The sequence below is a fragment of the Calonectris borealis genome, chromosome 2 (genome assembly GCF_964195595.1).
Source record: "Calonectris borealis chromosome 2, bCalBor7.hap1.2, whole genome shotgun sequence".
NCBI lineage: Eukaryota > Metazoa > Chordata > Aves > Procellariiformes > Procellariidae > Calonectris > Calonectris borealis.
Window position 1 is genome coordinate 83,343,304 of NC_134313.1, and position 23,964 is coordinate 83,367,267.

At 38.9% G+C, this 23,964-nt stretch overlaps 1 protein-coding gene across 7 annotated transcripts in view; it reads left to right on the forward strand.

The window, feature by feature from the left end:
- TRIO (trio Rho guanine nucleotide exchange factor) overlaps nucleotides 1–23,964 on the forward strand; it is a 265,761-nt gene that overhangs the window by 215,867 nt on the left and 25,930 nt on the right. For all 7 annotated transcript variants that reach the window (XM_075142475.1, XM_075142469.1, XM_075142472.1 and 4 more), the window contains 5 exons: nucleotides 13,268–13,560; nucleotides 15,307–15,477; nucleotides 19,524–19,619; nucleotides 21,782–21,930; nucleotides 22,631–22,697. In XM_075142475.1, coding sequence (XP_074998576.1) covers nucleotides 13,268–13,560; nucleotides 15,307–15,477; nucleotides 19,524–19,619; nucleotides 21,782–21,930; nucleotides 22,631–22,697 — 776 coding nt within the window. The remainder of the gene's footprint in view (nucleotides 1–13,267; nucleotides 13,561–15,306; nucleotides 15,478–19,523; nucleotides 19,620–21,781; nucleotides 21,931–22,630; nucleotides 22,698–23,964) is intronic.

The window sequence follows — 23,964 nt, forward strand, 5'->3', positions numbered from 1 at the left end:
TATTCTTTTAGAATACAGATGGAAGCTGTTAAGTATGTGCTGTGTGTGCTTTTCCATCTCCACGAAGAGCATGCAACAAAAATCCTCCTGAAACTGAGCTCATGTATCAGCTATATAGTTACATATGCAAAGGTACTACTTTCCTGACCTCTATGTCCTTCCTCGCTGTTCTTGCAACATGGCTTTTTCGAATCCTTAGGCTGCAGGACTTGCAAGAGAGTTAGCTGAAGGTGCTGTTTCTTGGTTAGTAAAAACTGAACTATGTGTTGGATACTGCCAGCTTATTTACCCTGTGCACGCACATGTGATCCAGCTGCTTCTGTTGCGTCAACACTAGCAATCACACAGGCAGCCAAACCAGGGAGTTGATCCGGCAGAAAATGCTATACTCTTCCCTCCCACACCCCCACACAAAAAAAAGTTTTCAGGTGTAGGAGCTTATGCAAGAGAGATATTGATGTCCTTTCATAACTGCCATCCCTACTCATGAACCTGAAGATTTGAGGCTCAGGTTTTTTGTTCTGAGCAAGCTGATAAGATCCACAGTTATCCATAGTTTCATCTGAACTACTCCTAATTTTTGCCTCCTGTAATTCAGCTGTATCTTTGCAGGCACTTGAAAATGCCATATTTTCATTCACGTAGCTGTCAGGCAGGTTACCTGCTTTGTGAAATAAGCCAAGACTGAGCAGCAGTGCGGATCAGATATGTGTATGGAGTTAGCCCCAGGCAGCCTTCTGCCTCCAGTCCTTGGAATTCTGCTCCCTCCACTGCAGTGCTTTCCACTCTGACCTTGTATGAGTACTGCATGAAAATGGAGTCATTTAAAATGGGTCTATTACCTCCAGCTCCTTCTCAAACCAGCTGCTCAGCTCCTAGTTTTAAAGACTTTTGAAAGATGTAAAAGGAAGATGTATGCTCTTCTGAAGGAAACGAGTTAGGTTTATAATGTGAATTTCATGTAATAAGGACTTGTAATTCCATTTCTGTAATGAGAAAAAAAACCACTCTAATAAGCCTTTTTGGGTTTTGCTAGGATGACTGTATTCCTGTATATCACTAGTGAAGCATATTAAAAATGTTAAGTAGTGAAGAACTTCTAGATTTAATTTCAAAAAAGATGATGGGAAAATGAGTAGTCAATACCAAGAACGCTTCCTAGAGAGAGAAACCAGAAGGATTATTGATAAAACTTTGAAAAGAAGGGTGAAGTTTGATTACATACCAGGAAAAATATGGCTGCCTCTTTACCTTCTTCTCACATCTCTCAGAGCATACCTGTAACTAAACATCTGATGCGTACGGTTTTGTATCGTGGTCAAAAATCTGTATTGAATGGATGGGCTTAAACTGAGCAAAGCAGAACTGCCTCAGCTCGTATTTCAATTTAATTTGCCTCTTGCTATTTTATAGCTCTATTTTAAACGAATTACTTCATGAGGCAGCAGCATAAGAATGAGCTATCACCTTACATAATGAAAGTTTCCTCTAGGCGCTCATTGCGAGACTAGTAATGAACAATGTGTTCATAATCTGCCTTTGAACATGGCTACAGGCAGCTGTAACAATCCATTGAATTTGCTCATCAAGGCTTGCACTGACTCTCTCTCTCTTCTCTTCTCTCAGCGGAAGTAATGAGAAAAACAGAATTTAGGTGGTATAAGTATATTCCATCCTGCTTTGAAAAGGCGACATCAGTAACGTAACAATCTGAGAATAGTACAGTATGTTTATTAAACCACTTTTTTTTTTGGTTGTTTCCTTGCATTTGAGCATGGGATTGGACACCTCCAGTCAACTTTCTTGAATGAGTGGTTGAAAAAAACAACCCAACGTATCCAGCTACATGGGGTAATTTGCTCTAAGAAGAGAGCTTATAGAAATGTCTAGATGCATGGTATGAAGTGCTGGGGACTTGATGAAAAGAAGAAATGTTTTTTCAATAGAAAAAGGAATAGAAGCTAATTAAATTATTTACCTTGTTTCCTCCACATACCTTATTTTCCCCTAAATTTAGGCTTACAGTTGAGTTTATAACTTAAAAAAGGTGATTTACTGTAACAGTATTGTTGTGTAGAAGTTGTTATTGATACTGATTTCCCCCCTCCCTCCCCCTGCTTCGTGTCTAATTAAAGCAAGTAATAAGAATTCTAGTTTATTGTCTTTCAAAAGAAGTGTGTTTGCTGTTTTTCTTTCCCTTTTTGTTTCCTTTTGATTCCTACTTCCAAAACAGCTTTGCACAGCTCTGCCATGATCCTATCACATCATTTTCCTGTGGCCACTTAGGTAATATTAGATGGATGGGAGCTGAGGAATGATTCGAGGAACCGAGATTTAGATGACTGGGTGGACAAGGCCGTTCACGATATCACCTTCCTCCTGAGCCTTTATTGGGAATAATTGAAGGAAATAAAAAACAACAGAAAAGTTGCATGGCAAAATGTAGCTTTTTTGTTTGTGTGTGTGATGTGGGCTTGATCATGCCAAAGAAAATTCAGCAGGGCATATGTTGTTCCTGAAGAGACTGTAATCAAGTTAACAAACATGGCAATGATGGATTCAGTTTTTAGGATTCAGTGTATTTTAATTGCACATTGAGATCAAATGTCACATCTTCCACTAATTTATAGTTGGCTATAGAGTTTTTTATATATATATATATATATATAAAAAAAAAATATATAGTTGGCTAAAATACATCTATACCAAGGAGCTATCTTTCCCCTTTTAACTCAATCTTTATGGATTGACGAAATTGTGGAGGAATATGTTCCCCTTTCCTAATCCCTTTAAATACTTCATCCTGAAAAGGCGTCTGTGCAGAAGTTTGCCATTATGACTTTCAATACCTATCTGCTAGTCAACCTTAACTGTGAGTCTGTTTAAAAAAAAAAAATTACATTTCCAGTGTGACTGACCTTTATTGAAATCATGTGTGCTCTCGTTGCATTGCTCAGGTTACATTTCCATCTGAAGACAAAAAGTTTAAGACCAGTTCGGTTTCCAATCACTGTCATCTAAGAGTGCTCTTGATAATGTAGTTATTGAGGTGGGACTGAACTCGGAGGAAGTTGTCTGTCATCACCTGCAGCCGTCTAGTTATGCTAGGAGGCTGATAGCAGTGGCATGGCTGCGAGGGCCTGACTCTGCTCATTAATACTCCAGGTAGTGTGTGCACTGAAAAGTTCAACGTTTTACCATGCAAAGCAATGTTAGTAAATTAGTTTCTATCACTATCACTAATATCAATTAGTTGGATAAGAAGGAAACATCTTTTTTATATAGGAATTTTGGAAGGCTAATTTTTGTCACTGTTTTAGACGTTCCATCTTCCCTCCCAATTCCTTTAATTACTTTCTCAATTTATTTTTTGAGGGCTACAGCAGTATAACATTTGGAAAGAGAAAATGACCAAAGTTATTGTATAGCCCCAAAGCTGAAGGATATGAGTGTATTATTATTAAGCTTATGGCAGAGTTCCGAACTTGAGTTTGATGTGTTTGTACAGCTGTTGCTAAAGCTGTGACTCCAAACAATCGCTAGTTGTTCTAGGGAACTCTTCTGCTTTGAATCAAGAGGATGGGGTAAAAGAAAAAAAGACTGTTAAAATTGCTGTTGGATTAGTATGTATATTTAGGTTAATGTGAAACTGCAGTAGGTGAAGAGAAGAGGAAGCAAGTATTTTTTTAGTACAAGTAGTCTAATAACTTGGGGTTTTTAAAGAAATAAAATTTGATAAAGTCATTATTTCTTTTGTCTCATTTGTTTTTGTAACTCAATACTAGCACTGTGTACTGTCTCTTTATATTTACTAACTTTACTAAAACCCTTGAAGATGTGCTTAGCAATTATTAGTAGTATCTACCCTTTGTGTTTCAAAGTATGTTTATTGATTTGTCTCATATTCTCTCAGTTTTACTAGAGAATTTTTGGAAGTTTTCTCATGTGTTGGAAATTTTTAAGGCGTTTGGAAAAGAGAGAGAGTAAGATACATCTACTTTCATTTTCTAGAGGCCAGTCATTTGTACGTACATGGCAGAGGTTATACTTGCTCAAATTTTTTCAAACTTCTGAACAAAAGAAAAAAAAAAATGTTGGCTCAGCATTTTATGCTGATTTTATGTATGATTGGTTTTTGTCTTCATAATTGTGAAGCTTGTTTTTATCACTTACATAAGGGTGGTGGAAGCTAACTTCCTCCCTATCCATGTGTATATTCTCAGTTTCAAAAGTGCACCAGTAGAACTGCATGTCCCCTATTTCCTTTTGAGATCAGACTTGCTCGAACTTGCTTGCAATAACCTACTTAATATGCAGCCTTTTTGTTGGAGCAGTGGAGGATGTTTTAAAATCTGCATGGGATAAATTCCTTCCATTGGGATGCTCTGTGTTGCTGAGCTTTTCCACAGGAAAGCATGAAATGTGTTGCTTTAACGTCTGCGATCATGATTCTTCCTAATGCAATTTCTGCAGACTTGCTTCTCTCCCTCCCTTCCCCCATGTCTTTCTCTGCTTTCAGTAGAGCTGAGGATGTGCTGAACGCATCTTTTTTTTCCCTTTGGTTGGCTGTTCTGTTATCTATATTGATATGGACCTTTTTGTTTCATATCTGTTCATATCTTCCTCTTCTGGACTGATGCGCACAGAGTATCAGACACGCAGCTGCGCTGCTTCAGAGCTGTATTTCTAGGACCGGCGTTTATTTTTAACTATTTCCTAGGGGAAAATTATTTTGCAGCAAAAATTAGAGTAGCAGATGATAAAACCCTACAGCTCAGTAACAGATGAGCAGAAATGGATTGTGTAGTTGGCCCAATTAAAATCTGAAACTGCTTATCACAAATCTTGTGTCAATAGTGGTTCCCATTCGTAGTATGTGACATACAGCCCTCCACCAAGAGCAGAGCAGCATCTTTGCTGCTAAGATCACGCAGCATGGCTCTTCAAAAGTAGGTTGCACACAGCATGCACGAGACAAATAGCTTGTCAACAGTCAGCAAAACTCTGTCTAGTGTCTTAAGCGCCAGCGCTGCCTACGAGGCCCAGGCCCAAAGCTTCTGCCTTCACTCTTTTCCTTCTTTGGCTCAGACCTCGCTTCCCCCCAGCAGCTAACTGCTTGTTTTTGTCAAAGGCGGGGAGTGCTGTAACTTGGAGCAGTTGGAAGGAAGCTAATGCTGCCAGCTCCCACTGCTTCAGGAGCTGTGTTGTGCCCTCAACCAGCTTCTTGTGCTGAGATCTTAAACTAACGAGCAGCAGCAGAGGCGGAGAGCAGGCTAGAGGCGAGGGGCTATATGCAGCTCTTCTACAGCTCAACCTAGCGTGGAGGCAATGGCCCTGGCCCTGGAACACACCGCTCCTATTGCATCCGTTCTTCTGGAGGGAGGAGTGGATGCGCCATGCCTTCATCTGATCTTCTACTTCGGTCATCCTAAAGTAGTTGGGTATTGCTGATGCTAGGCATCTGGCAAAAATAGCATATAAGTAAGACTTTTAAAAATATACATGACTCTCTAGTAAAGCTCCAAAACACCCACACTTTGAAAATGGGTGATGTAGTTGAGACTTTGTCAAGCATCTCAGTGAGAAATTGATCTTAAAAGCTACTGTATTTAAAGGGAAACAGGGAAATTACATTGGTGCTGTGGGAAAACTTGCTTTCTAATATAGAAAAGCAGTATTTCTCTTATTTTCTTTCTCTGTTTGCACTGAAGAACTTCCACAACTATTTAAAGAAAGAAGGGTGTCACCTTAATATTCTTAATTACATGGTATATGTCAACTCCCCTTTGAGGGAGTTACCTGTATGTAACTTAAATCTGTCAGTGAAAATCTTGCCTATTGTAGCTCTGCAGAGCAAGTAATGTTATGTGCTCCTTCATGGTGATGTAAAATGATGTCATATATCAGGAGGCACAGGCGAAGTGCAAGAGAGAAGTAAGGGCTAACTGATGGCTCCAGTTGGGCCAAAGAAACTCACTGGAGATTGTGCATGAAAAGGAGAAAACTTTGTCTGAAAATTAGAACATGGGCTTCTGTTCATTAGCTCTTATGTAAAAGCATACAAGCCCCTGTGCAATTAGTGGTTGGTAGAAATACATCCCCCCTTCCAGGGGGAGATAATCATATTAAAATGATCAGGGCACTTGTTTTGATCTGTAGAGAGTTAAGAGAGGGTGGCTCAGTGCACTGACATAGAGTGAGAACTTGACTGAGAAACAGTGCTATATGACATAAATCTGTCCTTGGTATGTCCTGCCAGGCACATGGATATAGCTGTCTTTAAATCTGAGCAAACAGGTGGTCAAAAGAGTGGAGCTGAGATCAAGACGTTGCCTCTTAAAATATAAGCTGTGTACAGGGAAGCTGAGATTTAATCTATTAAAAGCTTTTGGTTTTCACAAACTGTGAAACTAAACTTCAGCAGTGTAACTTTTAATACTTCCTACTTGTGACACAAAATATATTTCTCTCCAGAAATAGGAGAGAATAACAGCTTATTGCAAAGAATGAAATGCCCCACAAAGTCTACTCTCCCCTTCTGTAGTGCTGCCTTGCGCTTGTAGTAATATACAAGATTTAGGTTTGGGGTTTTGTATCCCTGTGGTCTGAATTCCAGGGAGCACAAACAGAACTACTTCTGTTAACCTGGGAAAGTTTTTTCTGGCACAATATCATGCCTTCTTCCTGCTTTAAAAAAAAAAAAAAGGGAAAAACAAGAAAACAAGTGTGGACGTAAAACTGTCCAGAGTTGTAAGGGGAGGATTTTCTTCCATCTAAATTTCATTGGTGTTTAGCTCCTAGATAGCGGTTGATGTGTTTACAGCTCTCTCTGTATGCAAGCTATTATGCATGTGAAATTATTTAAAAGTTTACATGTAAAACCTTGATTTGACTTTTACGGGGTAGGAAGGCAGGGAGGATATTAAAAAAAAAAAAAAAGACAATAAAATAGTAATAACATAAGTGTATTAAACCCTTCAAGCATATGCCGCTAATTTTCTAACTCAAATGAACAGTATATTCTTTTTGCCCTTAATCAGAGATTTTCTTAATTCCTTTCTCTAGTGCTGTTGCAAATATGTCTGTTGGATGACTTTTCTCAATTTCAGAAAGACCTTTGGAAGTTATTAAGATGACAGTGTCTGTCTTGGGGAGAGGTTTTTTTTTTTCATTGCAGACATGCTTGTGGGGCAGCTTAGTATCTCATTAAGAGAAGCTGAAGAGTATGTAGCCTCAAGCTTAGAATTCCAGTCTGTCTGATATTAACACAATCAGCTTTTGATGACTTGGAAGACTTAATTATTGAATACATTTAAATCCAAGTGCTCTGGACTAGTGTCTGTATCAGTCAAAATTAATACAGACAACTGATTAATCAGGGAAGTTATACTAAGGAGTTGAACTCTTTGTCTATTCACACACTGAAAACGTTGCAAATTGTATTTCAGCATAGTGTGTAACTGGAAATAAAAGGCAGGAAAGGTTTGTTGACCAGAGATGAAGACTGAGTGTGTTTGATCCACTCCAAACACAAATGTGATTGAAGGATTTTCTTTTATGTATTGAGTACTAGCTTTCTGCATTTTGTGAATTTTTTTAAGAAACTAGATTCATGAAAATTATTGCACTATCTCTATATCATAAGTGAAACTCATGCTTCCCAAAGGGCATGGTGGAAATTCCCCATTCGCAAGCCTGATAAAGCTCAAGCTGCATTGTCTTTAAATGGTGACTGCTTTTATGGTGGCTTGTTAAAGTTGAAACACATCTAATGCCTTTTGATGTATATTCCAGTATTGGTTTACAAAAAATACACAGTGAGGGTTGTTTAAAGAGGATACCCAGCAGGAGAGAAATAAAATTCCTGACACGTACAAAAGTATCTGAATGGTCTTGTACATGGCAGATTGATAGCCTCTTACTCCAAAAGCAGTTCCCAGGCAGAAATGGTGCACGTGTGTGTCCACGAATAAAACAAACCTCACACTCTTTTTTCAAGCTTTCCCCATCTCATCTAATAACAAATGATGACTGTATACATGGGCACGGTTTTATGTGCTTTTGTCATTAGATGCTTGTAAACTATTTTTGCTTCCTCTAATGGTACGTTGACTTGGCTCAGATTGGGGCATGTGTGTTTGTAGGTAGGTAAGGGCTTGGGAGATCACTGAACCTTAGCTGTTTCCAATTGAACTTGCAAGTGCATTAGTATAGATCATGCTCTCTGTGGTTTGAACCAACAGGCAGCTCTTGTCCCCAAATATAGGTAATGTACCTGTATCAAATCTTACTGATCAGCTGGTTAATTGCCCTGTGTGACGGGTTTTGTGGGCTCTCTGGTCCTTAAAGTCCGTCGTGGATGGCAAATCTGCGATGGCAGTTTGATGTGCCAGTTGTGGTTACTAGATTTGCTTTGCTCCATTTTTCACTCCTTGCCCCATCGCTGTTTCATAGTCCAGAGATGGTGAAATGTTGTTATTTTTGGTTTTGCAGATTTTGGGATTAGAGATGCAGAGCAGGCATCAAACAGGCTCGGTTTGATTCCCTAGGTTAGGAAGTCAGGTTTTTGTAGCCCCTTGCTCTCCCTGTAAACACTAAAAAGCTAAAAACAGCAATATGGAAATAGTTAATATGAAGCAGAGTCTTTCAAGTCATCAACTAGCTTAACATGGCTGATTTATTTTTTAGGGAAAAAAACCAGTTTATTGATCACAGATGTGCATGTTTCTAGTGTTAAGAAAGCTGGGAATAGAATGAGAATTCCCATTTCCCTTCCAGTTTCAAAAATTTGCCTGTTTGTTGGAGGTAACATTATCTTCTAGTTTGAGGGAGTCAGAACCCATGCTGCCTGCCCTTTTTCTTTAGCTTCAAAAATATATTTATGGACTTTCAGTGAACTCTCTGACCTCACCACCAAAGCAACATACGTGGTTTTTACTTTGAGAGAAATGGTAGTTAAATGCCTTCTTTTCTTATTGTGGCTATGAATTATAAAACCCATCCATTAGGTTTTTTAAAATACTTTATTGAATTACAAAGCTGTCTCTACTTCAGCAAATAGTGATTTTATTAAATTTGATGGTTTCTTGTTGGATTGGTGTTGCTGTGTGTGATCGTTGTATGTGTATTGTTTTTTTCTCTCCAAGATAGCCATCTGTTGCATTTATCTTTTTCTAAAAGGGAATCTGACACTCACTAGAAAGTTTACTGTACTTGAAACACAGTTGGAGTTAGCATACCCCAAATTTATTCCATCTGTTTTGTTTTTAAAAGTCCATGTTGTTCTTAGTTTAATTTTGAATACTCCTTTTTCCTCTTAGCATGTTTTAGTGATAAAATATTCTTGAGCAACCTTAGAAAAACAATTTGCTATGTAGTCATAAAGGAAACAAAGCCAATTTAGAGTAAACATTCCCAAGCATGGTAATCAATCAAACCAAGTCTGTATCCCTAATTACATAGGCAGAAGTAGAATATAGTGATGGGGCAGGGGGAAATAAGACACACCCATGTGGATGTTTTTATAGTGAAGGTGAAAGGTCTTTCTGTGCTCTTGAAAATGCCTATATTGGATATTGATATTCCCTCATGTTTGGATCTGGCAATGCCTCTACTTAAATATATGAACTTGAGCACCTAGGTTTTTTCATGACACTGCTCTAGTATTGTAACTGGTCTCCTGAGGAAGCGGATGGGAGTAAGAATTGGAGAATCTGGACTCCTGTCAGCTGGGATGGGACGGGAAAATGGACGGTAAAGGGTCTCACTGGGAAAATACTGGCGTGGAATATTTGTAGTATTAACATTGACCTATGAGGCTGTAGGGATGTTTTCTGCAATTTTAAGGAGGGGCGAAAAATCGTGTCTGATCTGTGAAGAGGCTAGTGGGTTGGTATTCTGTTCAGGTTAACACTGGTGATGTTAAACCTTTTTTTTTTTTAAAAAAAAAACACCTTCTTTAATAAAATTTGATATTTAAGCTGAAGTGTTTATGGCAATGCAGCATTTTTATTCATTTTAAGCTTTTCCTTCTCCCCCAGTGCTTTCATGCTTTAAAGGGCAAAGCGGAACAGTGCTATCATTTTGGTGTACTACTTACAGTTTGTCCACTTTTATGATTCCCTGAAGCCCTAATAATACTTCAATAAGTACTTCATATTAAATCATGCAGAAGAGGAGAAGCAGTTATAGCATGCCAAATGAAAACTAATGCTGTGTGGGAGGATATGGCTAAAGTATGTGCTGCGAAACATGTCTGGCTAAAATTGTTTTGTCTCTTAGATCCCCTCCACTTGAGCGGAGTGTACGTATTTCTTCCTGCTCTCTTCCTTCCTTCTGCCCACAAACTCTTGGCTGACTTGGGTTAAGAGTAGGAGTGGTACAGCAAAAGTGCAGTCAGACAAAAATACTCATCTCCCACAGTTTCAGGGGCTCTGCATTGTACTAATTCGGTTTTACAAGAAATTTGGTAGTTGGTAAGTGTTGATTGTCAAAAGGATGGGTGAGAATTTGAGGAGGTGAAGCACAGGTTTTATAAAAGGAAAAATGGGCTTACTAACTTAAGGCATGTTACATGCTTAGGGATAGGCATGTTTATGTAAAAGTAAATCTTATGCAAGCAGTTACTGCACCACCACACTGCCTTTTTCTTAGAAAGGAGTAATTGTAAAGGAAAGAAATGCAAAAGATAAAAAAATATAAAGCAATACATGGTGAACTTCTGTGAAGGCTTAATTGGTTTTTTTTTTTAATAAAAAAGTGCATGTGCTCTATTTTATTTGTATGGAAGGAACTTGTATGAACCATTATTGGGACGAAAAATATATACAAGTGAAAGAAAAACTTGGCTGAGTGATTATAACATCCTCAAGCTTGGGAGTCTTGAAAACAAAGCATTTAGTTTTGCTTTAAGGAACTTATTTACAAGAACACCAGCACTGTTTTCTCATCTTCTGTGTTCCACTGCAGAGTGGCAGAAGGTTATTTATTGATATACTCATCAGCTGATGTTTGCTATGATTTCTGAAACAAGGTATCTGATAAATATTAAAAGATGAATGATACAATAAAGGTAAAGTTGAGTTTGTGAAAGAGAAGTCAAACTAACTTCTTACAGAGATTTAATAGGAGATTGTTTGGATTCCTGTGGAGAGCTTGCAGATGGTTGCAAGTTTTGTTTGGAATTTTTTTAATAAGCAGACAATTTTTTTTTTTTTTTTAAATAAAGGAAAAAGTCTGTTGTGATGTGGATGCTGATGGCTAGTAGGCTTGCTTTTCTTATGTATGTGCTGAGAACCCCTTAAGCAGTTATCCAGGGGCCTTGAGGGATACTCGGATTGCAAGTTGAAAACCATTGTTATAGATAATTAATTTCTTCCTTATGTTTCCTGCTTTAACAAGAAAATAATGTGGTAATTCTGTAGCACTGCTATCCCAAGATTTAGAGACGAAGCCAACTAGTGTAACTCTGCATCTGCTTTTTGGTAGTACCCATTACTTAAAGCCTTGAAACCAGGTTAATGGCGTAATAGGAAGTCTCCTTACCTGCGTGCAGCACAGCTACAGCTGTGGCTAGAAGATAATTCTGTAGATGAATCCTGATTCTAGGTGACTTGCTTTGAAGTGCTAGCAACTAGCTTGTTGGACTGAAAGTCTGCTTTATAAAGTTTGTTTATCTTCTGCTGTACGGACACATGATGAAAGTGGTGGTCAATAGCAATTGTTATGTATGTGTTCATACAGTATAAGCTACAGGAGTTCTTAGCATCAGAGCTGATGTATCTTAACAGTCACATGCCATTTGGGTTTTACTAGAATAGAGAAAAATCTTGACAAACAGCCTGGTAGATCACAATTTTTGATTCCAAGGGAGGGATGCCCTTTTTGGAACAGCTTGAACAGCGAAGGAAAAATAAAAAGTCGTAACTTACTATATTCACATTTTATGTCTCTTTCCCCATCTCAGTTCAAAGCCATAATTTGCACTTAATGCTCTGTGGAAACAGGGCAGGCTCACACACTTGTGCGTAGATCCAGGTCATTTGGGTGTTTACAATGAAGTGTATTGCCACATCAGTGTGACCATATTATTCTACAAAATTCAAACTACCTCTGGTCAGACTGGCAATATGCCTCTTAGGGAAAACCTGCCAGAAGAGGTGACCTGAACATCTGTGTCAAGCTTCAAGAAGGAACACAAGCACTGCATTTAATTCCCAGCAGTAGAAACATTCAACAAAACATGATTTATGTCATCCTTGTATAAACTCTCTATCTACAAAAGTGCATGCACAGGGGGGGAAAAAACCCATATTTGACAACCTAGGAGAGTCTTGTTAATACCCTAGTGGTAGATGATATTCATAGGAGTGGTGTTACAAGAACGTGTCCAGAAAAAAAGTACGTTTTTAGGAAAAGAGAATTGCTGGGGGAAAAAGCATTGTGCTGCATGGGGAAAAAAGAAATGTAGTCTCACAACAGCTAACCAGTGGGTGTTTATCATAAGCATACAGTCCAGTTCAAGTAACAGGAGCCTCGGTGGGCAAGTAGTATTGAACTCATGCACATATAACTGTGGCTTCAGAAGTGTATCCTTTGTTTGACTACAGAACTTCAGGCATTGTCATGCTGAGAAATACTGCTGATCCCGAGATTTGAGCAAATAGGCTTTTCAACATAGGTGTTCTGTGCCTTTTTAAAAAACAAACAAAACAACAGCCAAAACTCCAAGAAGATTTAAGCAAAAGACAGATGTTTAGCTGTTTTCTGGATTCTTCTTCCCCCTTTCCCAAGGGTAGGGGAAATAAATAAATAACGAAAATAACTGGAGCATTTGTAATAAAATTTGGTATTTGAAAAATAATTTACTTATCTCATTGAGGTAATTATTTTTACTCTTCATATCCATGCTCAAAGCAGTATACATTAAAAGATAAAACATAAACTTCCATAAAGTTAGATGACATATGGAAAGTATAATCCACTATCAAATAAATATCAGCAGTGGTAAGTATGAATTATAATCGAGGCAGGAGCGACTTAATGAAGCTTGACTGTTGTAAGCATATAAATGGTGCTTATGTGTGGGTGGCCATGTGCAGCATGACCTCTGATAATTGTGGTGGTGTTAAAGACCAGGTTACTTCAAAATAGTCTGGTCGATTCATCCGTAAATCCAATCTGATATACATTATTACATACATCGTTTGCCTTGTTTCTCACTTACCAGTGTTTCAGCTTTAAAATGCTCCCCTCGTTCTTTTTTCAGACTCCCTTTCAGTCTCCAGCAATGATGCCAGTCCTCCTGCTTCAGTAACATCGCTTCAGCCCCACATGATCGGTGCACAGAGCTCCCCAGGCCCCAAGCGCCCCGGCAACACTTTGAGAAAATGGCTTACCAGTCCCGTGAGGCGTCTTAGCAGTGGAAAAGCAGATGGGCATGTCAAAAAACTAGCCCACAAGCATAAGAAGAGTAGAGAGGTTCGCAAAAGTGCCGATGCAGGCTCTCAGAAGGATTCTGATGATAGTGCGGCGACCCCACAAGATGAAACTGTCGAAGAGGTAAGCGTTCAGGGCAGCTTCCCGAGACTTGTTTTTATGTTTTTCAAAGAACTAAATGTTGTCAGGTGAAGGTTGTCTCCTCAGTTGACTGTCCAGCAGTTGGGCAAAGCGGCATGTGCCATGTGCTCATTCTTGATGACTGCTGTACTCTGCATAAGTACTGTGCCAGGCACAGTTTGTGCCCTTCTGCCTTGAAAGCATTAGTAAAGCTCTGTGGAGAAGGATGTCTAGTTGAAAAAGAGAAATGGGAGAGTAAAAAGTTGTTCTTTGGCTTTGCTCTCGTAGCCCACTCAGGAAAACAGCTTTGTGAGTAAAGGTGCTTCGTGTTCTGGGAATAATCAGGTCATTTTGTATTTCCTTTCCTTTTTTTGTTGGTGAATCAGGGAAGACATAGGGAGAGCTGCTTAACTGCTTAAAGCTGTATTTACACCTTGAGCAAGAGTTAGAGCACAGAAAAATTACTGGCTCTTCAAATCAAAAGGTAGTTACCAGTGGTCAAATAATAAACATGGCAGTTTTCATTGGAGGGAAAGAAATCGTGAACTATACCAGATTTTGCCACCAAAGGACATCTACTGAAGGTTTCCCTTCCTCCTGCAAACATGTGCCCATCCTTCTAAGCCTGAAACTCATGTATGAGCAAAGCCTGCCTCCAGTTAGGTGCAGACAGAGCCGAATTCTCTTCTGTTACAAATCTATGGTTCAGGCTGAAATGAATGACATCTTAGTGCTTCCAAGGGCACAGCCGCTTGCATGCTATACAGTTACTCCCTTTTACCAGGCTTGAATCTGACTAGTGGTTTTGGTAGTTATCATACAGAAAAGTGGTCTCAGATGCCCAATTAATTATTTAGTACATTTTTTTCTTGCTCCCGACATACTTTGCTGCAAGCTTGGAACATCAGTGAAGTTATACAGTAAATACAGGAAAAGAAAAGACTAGAGACTTGGCAGCATGGTGATTTGGGAGATGTGGTTTGGAAAGGAATATTGGCCTCTGTCCTTGAATGTCAGGCTGTAGAAGGAGACCCTCTGTGATGCAGTTGTAGCATTGTTTTGGAAGTATCTGTTATTTTGCAGTTCTGTGAGTGAGGGAAAACCTAAGACCACTGCCTTGAAGTCAGGAATAAATCAACAATCACCTATGCTGTCTTCCTTTGAAGATAGTTAAATTATCCTGCGAGATCAGTTACATTAATCTTTGGCTAATTGAAATCATAGTTCCTTGTATAATCGGAAGGACTGTCTTTCAACACAACTGTAAAAATGATACAAGCAGTCTGCTCTCACTACTGGGGGGAAGTGGGGGGCAGAAAGTATAATTTACAAAATACTTCATGTTGTAATAGGAGGGGGTTTTATATCCTTTAGAAGTCTTGCTATGAGGGTTGGTACTTCAGATACAAAGTTCGTAAGTTTCTAAGTTAGAGGAATGCAGCTCTTTACAGAACTGAACTTGGAAAGCAAGCATGGCTTTGGTAACACTTTTCTGTAGTAAATTTCAAGCTGAATGTCTTGTTCTCAGTATCTCAATCCATCTGCTTTTACCAAACACTGAAAACATTATCTTTGGCATCTGCTTTTTTCCCCTCTGTTGAGGAGCAGCACTGTGTTTGTAGGATCATCTTGACTTGTTGGGAGAGGGGTGAATCTACAGAACAGACTTGTTCAAGCCAAGTTTGTGTTGAACAAGCTTCATGCTGCTGAGGAGGTAACAGAGCTTGAATGTCTTGATTTCATTTACAGAGAGGTCGGAACGAGGGGCTGAGCAGTGGCACTCTCTCCAAGTCATCCTCTTCAGGCATGCAGAGCTGTGGAGAGGAGGAAGGTGAAGAGGGCGCGGATGCTGTACCGCTTCCTCCTCCAATGGCAATTCAGCAACACAGTCTTCTCCAGCCCGACTCGCAGGATGACAAGGTAGGAGGAGGAAGCGGGGAAGGCTTCACATGCTGAGAGAACCTCTGTTTGCTCAAATCTTTCTTCTGTTTCCAGAATCTATGTAATACAGCTTTATGGTAGATAGAAGTAATCATTACACCACTTTAGACAACGTTAAAAGGATTTTGTGTGGAAAGAGTGTGAATTAAATGCATCTCTTTTTAAACGCACAAGTGCAGAAATTTTTCTGCTAGCACTTTAAATGTGGAAATGGGCCACTTTGTGTGTTTGCAGGCCTGTTGACATCTGTTTAACAGATGCCATATTTAGTGATTAGAATTTAATTTTTTTATAATCATACCTTTGGGTACTGAGGTTGAAATACTATGTACAAGTAAAGTTTATCTGGAGAAATTAACAGTTGTACATAATGTTTTTAGATTATAGGCTGTTCACCAAGCCCTACTATTTTGGATAGTCTCAGTTCAGGGGAAAAAAAAATTCTATGTACATCTCTTAGCAGAAAGAGCTGTTCACATCAACTCTAAGGTGTTGTTGTATAGCGGCATAGCTTTTTCTTTTTCCTTTTTTTTTTTTTTTGGGTGCCTCTACAAGTGTACTAAGAAGTTAATATCCAAATAAGGGTAATAATCCAGCTTGTTTTTACAAACAAAGGCACATTAAAATTGACGGTAAAAATTTTCCATCAGTAATGAAATTCTGGATGTAGTTAGTAACTGCATGAAGGAGATCTTACTTGCATGTTACCGTTTTTCTTAAACGTTGTGATGCTCATACATTGGGAGGATTTATTTCACTTTTCAACCTGGATCAAACATTTAGGGGACAACTATCAAGCCTGGAAATAGAAGGTTTTAGAGTAGAAACAGTGTGGACTTGCGCAGCAAATATTCACATTCACTATTTACTTCCCATTTTGCTGCTTAAAATCTTTAGGCATTGTAATCTACAGCATGAACATTGTTAGTGAATTTTGTGGGTGGTTACTCACTGTTCTGAGTGATGAAGATGTTATTGATAACTTTGGCTGATCTTGTTGACTTTTTTTTTTCTTTCTTCCTTTCATCTCACTGCCTTTCAGTGGGGCTCTCAATCTTCCATGAAGCTATCATAAGTAGGATCAAAATGGCTGGCTCCCATGTTCTATGTGTATTTAATTCCTACATGTTTTCCGAATCTAAAAAGTGTAATATATGAGTTGGGGGAGTTGATATATTGGGAAATATTCTTGAAACAAAACAAGTAAAAATAGGCTTTTTAAAATTCTGCCAGCCTTTAGACCTGAGAGAATATTTTATTGCTAGAAAATAATAATCTCTGTTTGAGGTTTAGAAATAGAATAAAAATAATGTTGATGAAAATGTTAAAGTTCCTGTTGATAAGCTGCCATATTTGCATGTCCCTTCAGTGATATAAAAAAATCTATATGTAAGCCTTCTAAAAAGTTCTCCAGAGAAAAATGGCTTTTGCTTATGTAGTTCTTTTTGCACAGTAAGAACAGTTACATGAAGGGATATGCTTGAAAGTTACTGTCCATTCACTTTTGTATTTCTGATGCAAATTAAGACCTTTATCACAGGAGAGTAAGAGGCTTTGAGTAGCTTTCAATCCCCAGTAAAATTTTAGTTTTCACTTCTGAAGAGGTTAACATGCACTCACTGCAGTAAAAACATGTTGGGACAGTTTTTTAAGTAGCTTAAACTGCATTCTAGAAAAGACTTCTGAGAAGTTAAAATTCAGTACAGTTAATATTATACCATAATTTTTCAAAACATGTAAATAATGATTCATTTAAGGTGCATTGTTTTTGTCCTACTGCATGGTGGGAGGCAAAAAAGACCCCTCGTGGCAGCCTGGGACGTTGTGTGTGCCTCGCTGAAGTCCACACACCAAGGCATACCACCGGTTTCCAGTACCTAAAGCAAATGCTTTACTGGAATGCAGAAGTGAGAAGCCAGAGCAAAGTTTTACCCAGCAGAAGTCAGTTGGCCCTATTGATGGAGTTACTGATTAATAAAAGACTTGCAAACAAATTCCTGGTTGTCTGCCTTCTGGGTGGAGTCCTCCTTCGCATTCCTGCCACGCTCAGTGGTTTCTTGGGTTGCTCAGCTCCTCTGGATCCCGAGGAATGTCTCCTCCTTTCTGTGACCTCATCAGCTTGGCTTCCATCCGCACCTCATTGCGAGCATTTCTTCCTCTCTAGGGCTCCGGGTCTACCCTCAGTGCTGGAAACTCCCTGCTCGCTGGCTTCCTCCCTCCCTACCCAGCCCACTGTGGGCTCCAGCAGCATCTCACACCTGCGCGTGCTCAGTTGCTCCCTCCACCTTTCCTTATTTTCTGGGCAAGGGGTGTACTCTGCTCCCAGAGTACATCATCAGGAAGAAGGTCAGCAGGCAGACTTCATCTGTGCAGCCTGGCAGCTCCTTCTTTTTCAGATAATACGTGATATAACCGTATGAACTGGAAACCAACCAGTTCTGAAGTTTTACCAACAGTCACGTCCCATATACTCCTGTAGAGCAATAACAGAGAGAAGGGATCTTGACCCAAGTCTGATTCCAACACTGCCAGTCTTTTGTAAGGCTAAGCTAAGCTCCACATCCAAAGAGAAGACCCGCATACAAGCACAGCTTTGGAAAACCTAGTCAACAGTCAGATGTCAGGAGCATACAATTGCCTAAAAGACACACTAGCTGTGGGATTGCTCAGTTTTTGGTGTGCATGCAAACATCATGTGCTAGGCCATGCTGATTTGTCTAGTATCACTAAATAACACAACCATTTTTCCCCTAAGAACTCACCTGCACAGTATGCATTCTTCTGTTCAGTAGAATCATTGCACACCTCATGGATTTGCATCTGATGGCAGTTTAGAAGTTGTTTGCATTTAATTTTTGGATAAGCAGTATTAAAGTTTCAAGATCAGTTATGTTAATATGAAACTAATTATTTTTGCTTTTTGTTTTCTCTTTTTGTAAACTCTGGTGCAGTATTATGTTGACTTGTGTTCTGTCTCTGCTTTGGCTCAGTTCCCGTATCTTTCCATTTAAAGTTGTCTGTATTTCCTTTGCTTACCCAACCCCTGTTTTCCTTTCCAAATAAGTCAAATACAAGGCAAACTACCTAAAATCTGTATATTCTTTTTTTATATTGACTTATGGGGAGCCTTGTATACCCGTGCTTGATTTGATCAGAACCTCTTGTGTTAAGTCATTACACGTGCCATTTCTTTGTCGAGTGTTGGAAACATTTGTAGGACAGCTTACTCTGTGCTGCATGATGCTCACTGTGGTGTTCGTAATATGAAGTAACGTTCATATTACACCCTGTTTCCACTTTCCAGTTATTTCATGATAAATGTAATATGCAAACAAATTTGTTTGCAAATTACTGAGGCTGAATTTAATGGCCCTCTCCCAGAATCCTTTACTGTGAACACCTTTTGCCTTCAGTTATATCTATAAACTGGCATTTTATAGCTTATGAGGCCAGAGGTCTTCTGTGCTCTACACATACCATTGGGGAAAATGGATGGCACAAGGAATGGTGAGCTCAATTTCCCATCTGAATCTGAGCAATATACCCCAGCTCCTTTAGAAAAGTAAATGCCCCTGAGTTACTGGTGTTATTTTTTCTTAGCCTAATGATGCTTCCTCCTTTATTTCAAGTCTTCTTGGTTCCTGTTACTTTTCTGCAGTTGTTGCTTTGTTTAACCACCAATAAAATATGTTAACAAATTGTTTGTTGTCCACTGGGTCAGCTCAGGCGATTTTTATAGCTATGTGTCAGGCATTATCATAATCAGCAAGATGAAGGATATTTCCTTGACTTCTATTGCATGTAGGAACAGGAATTTCTATCCCAGCATTTAACTTCTTAAATGGGGGTTACTTAAAATTTCCAATTCCAGTTGCCCAAGTTGGAAGGGATGATCTTAGTTTTATATTACACTGACAATTACTGTCAGGTACCTTTGCCTAACAGAGAAGTGAAGGAGTTCTCTTGATCCTTGAGCACGTACCAGGCTAACTCTGGGATTCTCATTCCTTTGTGTCATTGCACAGACATCTTCTCGATTACTGGTGCGGCCGACCAGCTCCGAGACACCCAGTGCTGCAGAACTAGTCAGTGCAATTGAAGAGCTCGTCAAAAGTAAAATGGTGAGGCTGACTGGCAGATGCATGTGTTTAAAGAAGTTGTGTCTTCAAGTCCCAACTTGCTATTCGAAGAAAAGCTACATGCCCATCCTGAGCGTACACCTTTGACATGTAAAACTTGATGCCTGTTTCAAAAGTCACTTTCTGGGTTGGTGTACGGGTCGCTTTGTACACCCTCTTTTGTGAAAGCACTTACTGAATAGGTAAATGGCTGTGTAGAGAAGCAAAAAAAAAAAAGGAAATATGAGGGAGAGGAGAAGACAGATAATGTATTTCCTGTTAGTAAAAAGAAAATGTCCTATTAGTAAAATGAATGCTAAGACCCAGGGTTACCCTGATTTGCGTGATAGACTTTCGAGAAGAATCCCTGAGACTGAATTTACAGCAAATCTTGCAGAGTTCAACAGTAAAGTAGATAACCTTCACACAGAGGCATTTATGCTATCTAGCTGTTTTTTAGGCAATGTGATAATGAAGAAATAAGTAAAAGAGTAAAAGGATCATTTTGTATGTTAGCGGCTACTTCCTTGCTTTGCAGCGTTTGCTAACAAATTAAGTAGGAGGAGTTTATGTCAGCTTTTTTAAGTTTCTGTGTTTTAAAATTTATGTTTCTGAAGATGCTCATTGACAAAGAATAGGGAGTATGGATAATACCAGGAAGGCCCTCCTTCATATTCAAAACCCGACTTGATCCAGTCCTGGAAAACCTACTCTAGATGACCCTATTTGAGAAGGGGGATTGGACTATGTGGTCTCAGGACCATGGTCCCTCAGTGATTCTGTGATTCGCTCAAAACCTTTAAGTCTGGCTTTTGCAACATAGACCCTGTTGGGCTTAGTAGAAGTGCTCCTGTGAAAACTCTACAGAGAATTGCAACATAGCAGCCCCATGTTACCAGAGGTTGAAATTTCCCAGGCTTGTTCTAAATTTAAGCAGCTTTGAATTTCAGAAAGAGAAATTTGAATTTCCATTTTATATTTCCTCATTTAGAAAGACTTACACTTCACTTACATTACTGCATGAAATAATTTCTACTCTCTCATAGAGTATTAACTTTGCTTTTTACTTCTGTTGCACCAGAAGGGTGAATAAGAAGTAATCTGTGGGAAAATTCAAAGCAGCCTTTTGCAAATGGAAATTTTGACAGTCCATGTGTCTTTCAGGCAGCCTAGCAGTGGATATAACTTAATGATCCATGCATATAGTCCCTGGCGGAGATGTTCTTATTTCACAATTTTAGCCAAGGGTCAGGTTCTCCTGGGTTTTGGGCTAGTCATATCATTATTGGGCTTTTACTTTTTGCAGGGAAACAAAAAAGATTACAGCTAAACCCCACCCTGGTGAAGTAAATGTGTCTTGCATTAAAGCCTGTATCATATTCAAGGAAAAAGTGATACATAACTGTAGCTTGATCCAAGATTATGGGCTTGAATTAAAGAAGTCCAATAAATACTTCATAGAAGCTTGTTCGTATTATTTCTCCCATGGCTTCTCTATCTTTTGTACAAACAGAAGACTGCGGAGTCCGTGCAAGGGAGACAGTGTATCTGGCAGAAGAGAGAGGGACTCTTAACTAGGATCTGAACTGTCATGAAGCTCAAAAGCAATACTGACTGTAGAAGTCATTATTTTCTTCAATGAGTTTGGTATTTTGGCTACTTAATATGATAAACAAAATGTCTGACAAAGAATGCCACTTCTGTTGTAATAAAAAATGTAACATCCAAAGAATCTCCTTTAAAGATGTCCTATTTATTATTGAAAGTAACATGCATATGCCAGAACTAAAGTATGACAAATATAATTTAATCCCTGGCAATAAGCCCACATCTGTGTAGCTTCCACCATAGAAGTACTTGCATCCAGACTATCCTTACATCAGGATAGTCTGATTTTTATCTTGTGCTGCTTAAACCAACTGAACTCCTTTCTTTTCCTGTGAAGGAAAGACTGACGTATCTCAAATGTGCTTCTACAAGGTTAGGTTATCTGTCCTGGAAAGCCAAGTTGTTGGTTGGTTTCCTGGGAGCTTGAGACCACCTTTGCCAAGATATATTGCAGTAATTGAGCTCCAATAGGTTCCCATATACAGCTGCATGTAAATGTATCTTGTGAAAAAAGGGGAAATAAATCATTGTTGCTGTCTGTCTTGAACACTTTCTAGGCTCTGGAGGACCGTCCAAGTTCCCTGTTGGTAGATCAAGGTGACAGCAGCAGTCCTTCCTTCAACCCTTCAGATAACTCCCTTCTCTCCTCCTCATCACCCATAGATGAGATGGAAGAAAGGAAATCCAGCTCCTTAAAAAGACGACAGTAAGACCACATTTTCAGTCCTTTGACAAAGTTTTGAAGAGATAAATGAAAAGTTTTAAAAATGTCCATTTTGAACTGGCAGCAGAAACTGTTAATCTCCAGGGGGAGGACTTGTATTAGGTGTCAAGCATGCAGTCACATTATGCAAAGAAAATTTTCTTCAACAGTCACAGTTTCAATTTCCTGTGATTTTTAATTTTAGTTATACCTGTGTTGACTTTTGTCACATGTCAGTCTCAGTTACGCAGGAAGAGGCTGATCTTTAAATGTCGTTTCCCTTGTTCTGTTCCACCGCACTCTTAATTTCTTTATGTAATAGTAAACTGTTACCATGGTAGAACAAAAACATGCCTGGTTTCAAAATTATTTAAATCTGTGGGTAGAAATAACAGTTCATATACTTAAGAGTCTCCAGACCAGAGACATAATAGCATTTTATTTTAAACAATAGTTAAATGTTTAATTTTAATGACGTGTAAGAAAACATCTGACTTTAGATAAACAGAAGTAAGCCTGCTCCGGTTCCAAAGTCAAAGCAGCATCTTGCTTAGAAAGAATGTGCATTAATTCTTCTGTTTCAGCTCTGCTTATCAAAAATATGTGACTGCAAGTGTCTGAAAAGCTGTATGCCATTAATCCTTTTTGAGAACCTGGGTTTTTTTTAATGAAGTATGTGTTCACCATTTTCTTTCCATTGTAGCTATGTCTTACAGGAATTAGTGGAGACAGAGCGAGATTATGTACGAGATCTGGGCTATGTAGTTGAGGTATGATGTTTTTCATTCTCTTGATTTTTCTGGGTTTTTTGGGGTTTTTTGTTTTTTTTTTTTTTTTTAGTGTGGTACCGACCAGCTATGTAGCTTGAACCTCAGTTTTTTCAAAACAAAACGCAGGAAGAAACTGAAAATGTGAATGTTTGCATTCTGAGCTTTCCCTCCTGCAGGCTTTTAACATATTAGAAATATTGCACCAGATCTCATTCCTTTTTTTCTTCCTGTTATTGTGTGCACCTTACTGTTCTTCTGAGGAGTGTAGTTAGTAATTTTTTAAGATCACTACCTCTGGCCTAATAGTATCTTAGACGAGATGGTTTTATTTAGCACAACTAAATTCAAAAAAGCATTGTAACTCAGCAGGTAGAGGAACTATCCTGGATTTGAAAGACTTGCTTCCTTTCCTACTGCTAGGCTTCTCTTAGACTTCCTAGTTTCCCCTTCTGTAAAATGAGATAACATCACACATCTCCCTTCAGTCTTCAGCTACCAACAAAATGCATTTGGAAGAGTAGAGAGAATGAGCATGGCAGTGAACTTCAGCTTGACAAGGTTCAATTCTTAAACTCTGTTTTAAAGGGAGGGAGGGAAAGAAAGATCGGCATTGTGATAGTCTTTTTACAGTATTTAAAGGGTGCATTAGAAGGCTATGAACAGATGTATTTTTGTAACTAACAAAATAATTCCTGATGAAAATGCTAGACATCAAAACATAAACTTTGCAAACTAAAACCAGACCTGGTTAATTAGGAATAGAAGTGTTAGGAAGAAATAGAAGGAATAGAGTTGCATGAATATTACAAAATTTAAAAACACTCCCAGCTCTAACTATGTGATAGAATTGCACAGTAAGACGAGTGTATATATACACCGAAAAAGAGAAAACAGGACTATGGGAAGATGTAAAAGGAACTTTACTGCAGCCAGAATGCTTGCTAATAGAATTGACGTTCAATTTTTTTGGTGTTTGGTTTGCTCATACCACAAGTAGTAGTCCATGCAGTGCAGTCCCATATGCAGTGCAGCTGCTTTCTTCCTCAGCGCACTTTGGTGTAGGGTTAGTGTGGATGACTGAAATAAGAAACACTGAGCAAAGGAGCACAGAAGCCAGTTCAGTGGCTCTGAGTGGTACTTGGTAACAGCCCTACCTGGCAAAGCATTGCAGGTGCTTCAGACAATAAGGAGAAGGGCTGTAGAAGTTTCCTCTATGCTTTGAGCCTGTTCGCACAGGCTAAATTAGCTGGAGTGAATTCGTCTTTCT